The sequence below is a fragment of the Rutidosis leptorrhynchoides genome, chromosome 1 (assembly GCF_046630445.1).
Source record: "Rutidosis leptorrhynchoides isolate AG116_Rl617_1_P2 chromosome 1, CSIRO_AGI_Rlap_v1, whole genome shotgun sequence".
NCBI classification, from domain to species: domain Eukaryota; kingdom Viridiplantae; phylum Streptophyta; class Magnoliopsida; order Asterales; family Asteraceae; genus Rutidosis; species Rutidosis leptorrhynchoides.
In genome coordinates, this window is record NC_092333.1 from 674,138,809 (window position 1) to 674,147,457 (window position 8,649).

The 8,649-nt window shown below is 33.6% G+C and overlaps 1 protein-coding gene across 1 annotated transcript; it reads right to left on the reverse strand.

The window, feature by feature from the left end:
- Nucleotides 1-6,328: 6,328 nt before the first annotated feature.
- LOC139885961 (uncharacterized) lies at nucleotides 6,329-7,713 on the reverse strand. Its single transcript, XM_071869708.1, has 2 exons — nucleotides 7,468-7,713; nucleotides 6,329-6,803 (listed from the first exon to the last, which is right to left on the reverse strand). Exons 1-2 carry the CDS (start codon nucleotides 7,607-7,609, stop codon nucleotides 6,520-6,522), a joined length of 426 nt encoding a protein of 141 aa, XP_071725809.1. The 5' UTR covers nucleotides 7,610-7,713; the 3' UTR covers nucleotides 6,329-6,519.
- Nucleotides 7,714-8,649: the final 936 nt, after the last annotated feature.

Genomic DNA, 8,649 nt, shown 5'->3' on the forward strand with positions numbered 1-8,649 from the left:
TAGAATAATTAAATTACAATTAAAATGGACACATATATATTTATATGAATATAATTTTTATGAATAATTGATGATTATATATTTTGTAAAATCAATTATAGCTTCTAGTTTCTTTCTTTATTTGTTTTCTATACTAATCGATTCCTTTCTGCCTACCTAATTTGTACTCGCTGAATCAAAATTCTCAATGTAAACAAAACCTTTCTAATCACCTTTATTAACTACAACTAGTCTCTTTGTGGTTGTAGTAAACTACTGCTAATTGTTCTCACATTTATTCGATCAAAACCCCATTGTACAACACCTTCACCATAAATATAACCACCACCTTCTATCCCTCTCTAACGTCTCTCCTCTCTCTTTTAATCACCATAAGTAAACCACCTACAGGACAATCATTTGAACCACCATGAAACCATTCGGCTACCACCTCAAACCACCCAACCACCGCCACCTTTCTTCTTGATTAAACTCACTTCAATTTTCTTCTAATAATTGATATGATCACCATCACTTGTATAGTTTCTGTTTCTTTTCTCTCTTTGTATGATAAACACCACAACCCACCATACATGCCATTCTACTATTACCTCGATTGCTACCATTCTTCCCCGTTAATAATCACCACCATTTGTTACAGTTTATGAGAAAGCTGAGACCCAACATCATCACCACTCGAAAAGCACAGCATCACCATTAAAACCTATCCCACCCGTCACTAGCTGCTACTGTTACCGCCTCCTGCCAATTCATCGAAAACTATACAACCCAAACCCACGAACCATCACAACCCACGTGATCTCGCTACTCGTATCCGTTCCTATTTTCTAAACCGTCACCCAACACCTTTGTAATTCTGCTGCGTATTCTTTCAGCTTTGCTATTACCACTATTTTTCTTGTTTTTATTTCCAGTTTTAAACTATATACTAAACCTTTAAGATGATATCTTTTCAAAAACCATGACCCACCCAAAAGTAAAGCTACCGACATATTATTCTTTATCTAGTTAAGTGGGCGATTTTTTCGTGATTGAAGGACTAAAGTGTCGACCCACTTCTTACAGCAAATCCATAATTGAAATCAAACATTTAATATTTTTATTTTTATTTTTATTTTTTTTCTCAAAGCATCGACTAATATGGATGATGACGGGATTTAAATAAACGCAAGTGGACTAAGTTTAATTGATGTCCGATATTTTTGTTTCTCACTTGCAAACTATTTCAGTGATGGTGGTATTACAAAAGAGAATCCAATATCTATTAATATATTTTTCTTTATAAACTGGAAACTGAATTGGGACATGAATGGAGATGCACTTTGGGCCTCAGGAATACTAGTGTTAAAGATGGGCCGTGAATTTATTTTAGTGATTGGGCTGAATTCCATTCACTTTCTGATGGGCCGATAGATATATGCATACTTGGGCCGTGTTTTGTTTGTTGATTGGGATGTCATTTATTTATTTTGTTTAGGACTAAAGGATATCGGACAAGGATGGAGTTGAGGGCGGGATACATAATTATTATTTGGATAATAGTGGTAAGACAAAATGATGATGATGACCGACGGTTTATGATGACGATGGTGGATGATTCGATTAGATGATGTTTAGCGATGATGATGATGTTGTAGAAATGATAAAGGTATGATGATGAAGAGGATACGTATTCCTAATGGTGAGGTATTATGATATTTGATTATATGATCATGTTAATGTAAAAAGGCACATGATAATGAATACTATGATACAACAACAAGAGGATAGTGATGTAAACAATGAAGGAAAATGATAATGTAGTGGTTGTGCTAATGCTGCGTTTTAGAAAAACATGAAATAGAAAAAGAAATCGATTGTTATCAAGTTGATTTTCACGCCGATTATGGTTAATTGTTGTTAGGCCATGATTAAATTAGGACGAGATAGATAATAGGTGAATATACGGGTTATGTATTATAACAGGAAAATAAAAATGGTGGAATGGTTTGTGTTGTTTTCGAGTTAGCGGGACGTCGCGGGTTCAAACCCGGACTTAGGCATATTTTAAGGGGCTACTCCCTTGAGGTAGTTATCTAGCTATTTACTATTATTTTTATTATTATCAATTATTGTCATTACTATTAGATTACTTATTATCATTACTAGGACTAATATAATAATTATTATTATTATTATGATCTTTATAACTAAAAGTAGTATTATCATTATGATCCTTATAACTAAAAGTATTTTTTTTGTATTATTATTGAAACAAACATTATATTTAAACTATCATTTTATTATTAAAAGTATCACTTTTATTGTTATTAGAATTATCATAATTTTTATCATAATTAGTATTATTAATATATCAAATAAAGATTTTCTATATAAATAATAATAATAAGAATAAATATATTTTTATTTAAATTATTAATAAAACATATGATATAAAATAACAATTTATATCACTAATAATATATATTTGTTTGATTACAACTATATGTGTTAATATATATATATACCTGATAGGTTCGTGAATCCGAGACCAACCCTATATTCGTTCAATGTCGTTCTATGTATTTTTACTACAAAATACATTATGTGAGTTTCATTTGCTTCCTTTTTAATTGCTTTTGCAATATATATTTTTGGGACTGAGAATACATGCACTGCTTTTACAAATGTTTTACGAAATAGACACAAGTACTTAAAATACATTCTACGTTGAGTTGTACCATGGCATATTTCTTTATACTTGGTAGCTAATATTTACGTGAGGAGCGTAAACGCGAATCCTGTTGATAGATCTATCGGGCCTGACAACCCCAACCGGGCTGGACGACCAGTTTTAAACGGTTGCACAGTACTTCGTTTCGTTACTACACTTGGTACGGTGTAGGGTTTATTTAAGAATATGCTGCTGTGATTTAAATGTTAAGTATGGTTACCAAGTGCTCAACAAACTTAGAATTCTTTTCATACACTTGCGAGTGTATTATGTTTATGATAACGGAAATCTTGTGGTCTATTAATATATTAAAAAGATTGTTATGATAAACCTATGAACTCACCAACCTTTTGGTTGACACTTTTAAGCATGTTTATTCTCAGGTACGAATTAAGTCTTCCGCTGTGCATTTGGTCATTTTAAGGACATTACTTGGAGTCGGTCAACGCAATGGGACCAGATGTTGATGATTTCGTCCAGTGGGATAAGGACGGGTTGTTACATAACATTTGGGTATATAATTCACAGCCTATCGTTTACCATACGAACTATGATAGCGTATATTTATATATATGTATATACATAGAAACAACCTTATAGAGTTTATCATATACGAATTGTAATTCATTATTTGCTTTGGCTCCTATGTACGATAACTAAAATTCCTATTATTATTTAGATATTGTTTACATAGTTATCATGTATTGTATTTTACTAGTATATATGTAACTTAATATATGTAACATCTTGAATTTGGGCCTAGGTTAAATTTACCTTTTTCTCCTTTATGTGTTTTAAAGTGCATTTTAATGTAATAATTAATTATTAATTGTTTATAAATAATTATTGGTCCATTGGGTTCGCTTTATGACCAGGGTCCCGAAACATGTTTTATTATTTATTTCGGACATTGTTTGGTTTACCGAATCGAATATGGAAAATATCTTTTAACAGATATGTGTGTGGGATTTAATACCTTTTGTGACTTAAAAAGAAAAGCCACCCATGTTTTTATGTACTGTATTCGGTCTCCTCCTCCCCTTGGTTCCAATCGATAAAACACACACACATACATGAAACCCTAAATTTTCTAAAGTGATGAAGATGATGAAGTAAAATTGCAAGCTTAAAGTGGTGATTCATTTTCCCTCTTCCTCTCGTTTCTATTACGAACCTATCACCATCACCATGAAACCCTAGTTTTTTAATTATGAAGATGACAATGAAAATTGAAAGTTCCATTCATGGTTTCTTGCATCTCCAACCTCTAGCAACAAGGTTTGTCTTTAAATTGTGTAATTATCTTTGTTATGTTAGAATTTTGATAGAATTATAAAAGATGCAAAAGTGTGTTTGAATCTTTGATTTTGATAATGAAATTACTTGATTATTTTTGATTGGTGTTAGATTAATTGTTGTGGGTTTGTACTTGGCTCGATTTGGGTCCGAATTGCAAGAAATAATGAAAAGAAAATGGAAAGGAACCGTGGGTGAGCAGCCCACGGCTGTTGCAACTGTTTTTCCTGCTGCCGCTGCTATTTTTCTCTGTTTCTGATCGAAAAGCAGCAGCTAAAAGCTGCTGCTGCTGTTGTGTTTGCTGCTGCTGCTGCTGTTTTCTGGGCTGCTGCCACCGCTGCCGGCTGCAGCTGGCGGCCAGCGGTGGTGGGTGGCGGCCGGTGACAGTGTTTGTTGTTTTTAGTACACGCGAGGGTTCGGTTTTGCTCGTTAGGACCCCGACCCGTTCATGTTAATTTATGAGTGATTAGGTTTCGCCCATTTTGACCTTGACTCGATAGTTGGATTTATGTGAATATGTAAGCATGTATATATATATATTTGGGTGCATAAATGCGTTGCGAATTGTTTGCCCATTTTGCCATGACCCGTTTATTGATATTGAATATAGTGTATATATATAAGTGTGTATGTATGCATATTATGTATATATGTATATCTATATAAATGCATGGATACATATATGTATGTAAATTATATTTATTGCATCGTTATAACGACTTGAACATACATATGAGATTATGTACATAATTATTATATGACAGTGTATTAATTTATATGTACATAGGTGTGGCATGTGTAATATGCACATATAGGCATATATAGATATTAGTATGCGAATTATTATGTACGGATATATATACGTGTATGTAATATATATATATATATATATATACACATATATATATATATACACATATATATATGTAGTGTATGTATATACATATATATATACTCCGTATGATGTTGTGTATAAGATAACATGTATCGCATGTATTGTGTAAAGTGATTTTGATATTATTGTAAAGTTAGTAAGTGAAATACGATTTACTAACTTGTGCGTATTGTTTTTAGGTGACAAAGTGGAAGTGAAGACTCAGTAACGTTAGATCACTGAGTTGTGCTGGTATCGGTGAGTGGGACTATCTTTATGGATGTGATTATACAGTGACAAGTATAGTGATATGTGCCATGTTTACCTAGACTGTGTAGGAGTCTGTGACCATTGATGTGACTATATGTGATTATGTGCGCACCCAGTGCTAACGTCGAGGTGTTTTGTGCGACGTAAGAGGTCAATTGTGTTTACCCTTTTTGGGTAATAGAATTGGGTCCAAGGATTACTGATTAGTGGTATAGTATGAATGACGAGTGCGTCACGTCTGGAAGACTATACCAGTGATTCAGTAGTGTGGACTATCGGTATATTCCAGCTTGATCAGCTACAGGGTTGCCGGTCCTCTTGTTTATGGCCTTTAGTGATCTAGTGACCAGGGCCTTTAAGATGTGCTTGATGCTTGTAATGATGTCCACCTAGATATTGCCATTCACTTAGCGTTATGCTAATTCCCCCACAGTGTTTTGCCATGCAGGTATAGATTAGCAGCTTTTGGTGGGTTTTGCAAGGCAAGTGAAGATGTTTGACACAGTGATTGACTCTGATGTTTTATAATAAACAATATGGTCAAATAGTTTGTATTAATTAAGTAACACCGGTGATTTTGTGTAATACAACTTTATACGTGACTAATATATGTATGCAACTTCCGTTGTGTATTATTAAAAAAAAAAAATCTGGGGTGTTAAAATATATATAAGATCATTACCATAATAAATATGTATATTAGTAACAAGGATATATCATCAGTACGCAATATATGTGGGCCACAGAGATATATGTTTTCCGGTTCGGTCCAGACCAATGGTCTTTTCGGGTTTAGCCCGGAACGGACCGAAACCCGAAATAATCAAGATATATGGACCAAGGACCGGACCAAATATTCTCGGTTATTTCGGTTTCGGTTCGGTTCCTCCTCGGTCCTCGGTTTTTTTCGGTCCCACCCGGACCATGCACACCCCTAGTACTCCGTAGTAAATAGTAGTTTGTTAATATAAAAATATATCCAGCAGAATTTTATAAAAAACAAACTGTAATATAGTGTAGTTACTGTAGAAAATATATATTTATGAATATAACCTACTGTATACAATTTGAAGAAAAACGTTGTATTACATTACATAAAGATAGTAAAATAAAAGAGATTCGAGATTGAATTGAAGATTGTAGATATATATAATTGAATACAAAAATTCATGCCATATTTGTTACATTTTTCAAGCCATAGAAGAGACTCATAATCACAACCTAAAGCTATCTGTGGTTAACATTTGACAAAACACTTGCGGTCATCTGCATTTTAAGGCAAGCTTTTGCCACTTTATTACGTTACAAATTACATTTATATGCTTCATAGACTCATAATCATAACTAAGTGTTACATTTTTTACAGTCAACCACAATATGTTGGAATACTAGCGGGTTGATATACAAAAGGTTTGAGAGCATGCGAGTAGCCAGATTGATAATTGTAACTAAACTTGACACCTGAAAACCCATCTCCAAGATGAGTGCAATGTTCATGAAAACTGCTAATAGGTCTTGCTAAACAGGCATCCCAACGTTCACTTTCGGGCATTGTTTCAGCCACTGTGTATATTCCTCTTGAATTCGTGAACGCTTGATAATTTAAAACTTCGCCAGATTTTGTTATGCAGAGAACCGCAACTTCTGCACCTGCAATAAACAATGACACCCTTTTCTCTTAATAAGTGGTTGTAAAACAGTAAATGTAGCACAATAGATTTGGTCATCATAGGAGTATGTTACCCACATGAGCAAATGATAATTGGGTAATAATGATTAGGTTTACTTTAATTTTAATGGACAGAGCATAGAACATAAATGATGAATTGGTTCACAGTATCAAAATCAAAATTCTTATAATGTTTGAGCGAGTAACAATCAACACTAGGTGTAATTGGCCTAAACCTAAACTAGAACTTAGGCAGATAAAGTTGCATACTTGTTGAACTGTGAAACACGAAACGTCAACTATTGTTGAAGAGAATCGCATCACACATACAATTCCATATCTTACAGTATGTATAGTTCAATTTTGATATGTTAGTTCATATAACACAATTGAAAATTTAATATTATTATGTCATCTAAATCTAAAAAGCAAATTACATTAATCCCTAAATCTTAAATCTAAATCGGCATCACCGCCCTTTAACAACAACCTTGATACTACGAACTAAATTTGCACCGACAAATTATGCACAAATTTAACAATTAGCGGACCACGTACAACATATAGAAATAGAAATTATAATTAAAAAAATTAATGTAAATCAATCATAATTTGGTAGGGTTTTAAGAAGGGATTACTATGAACCTTCTAGAACGTGGTCTTCAGGACCGACGGAATCATCGGCACAAACATCGCAAACAACTCTGCCCTGAATTTCACCGGTCCAAGATTTTACAGTGAAAACAGTGAGTAACAAGATGAAAATGGGTATGAACAGTTTCGCCATTGTTGTTTCTGTTCCGATGAGTTGTAATTTGCTGAGTTTATTTTGTAGAAAAGGTCGTTTCGACTGTCGGTGTCGCTCCGGGTCCGATTACAGCCCGTGACAGACCCAAGTATAGATCAGGGGTGACGGGTTGGATTATATCCGGTCCATTTAAATAAATGGGTTTGGAATCGGCAGATTATTATTTTTTCGTAGACAAAATTGCTCAAATCGTCCACGTGTTAATAAAACTGCATAAATCTTCCTTAAATGCCAAATAACGTCCCAAATTAGTCCATGTCTTAACTTTTGTTAAACTCTCCGTTAGTCAGAAATACACAATTAGTCCCTAAAGTTTCTTAAAAGATTGCAACAAAGATCCTCTTCATCATCTACAAAATGAAGCTTTAGTGAAAGCTTAAAAAATCAATTACATTTGGTAGAAACTAGTTGACCAAAAAATCAGTATGATCCATCTTTGATTCTTGGATACAAAGAAAGTGTACATTATCCAAGTGACACAAATATTTGATCCAAGATCTTTTCCTCCTTTTGTTGCAACCCCTTATGTTAATAGATAAAGCTCGCATTAAATCACCAATTTTATCCCTAACTTGTTAATAAGTTCCGAAAAAGAACGAATACATTCATCTCGATCGTAACCCAATTTAACCCCAAGATCAACCATATTATTGATTTCTTGTTCTTTGGATAAACCCGAACTATTTACTTTCTCATTAGATCCATCGCTGTTTTGACGTATTTCAAAACCAAGGGGTTGACTATAATCCGATTCTGATTTTTCCTTTTCATGTGTAGGATTATTTAAACTAGGATCACCAATGTTGGACTAAAAGAATCATTTGAACCAAAAGGAACCCTTTGCGACGTTTCTTCATGATCTTCCCAATTTACATTATTTTGCATAAACAAATCATTGTTATGCCTATCCTCCAAATCTTCAAAATTCGAGTCTACGAAATCCGATTAATCAACTTCAGAAGAAATAGACATGTCTTGATGTAAATTTGATTTCCATGAACCAATCTCCCTTACATAAG

What these genes read in the sequence shown, in the direction of transcription:
- LOC139885961 (XM_071869708.1), bottom strand. Translation starts at nt 7,609, where the DNA reads ATGGCGAAACTGTTCATACCCATTTTCATCTTGTTACTCACTGTTTTC. An exon ending in TGAAGACCACGTTCTAGAAG is followed by an intron (nt 6,804 to 7,467) that starts GTTCATAGTAAT and finishes TGTTTATTGCAG; the next exon opens with GTGCAGAAGTTGCGGTTCTC.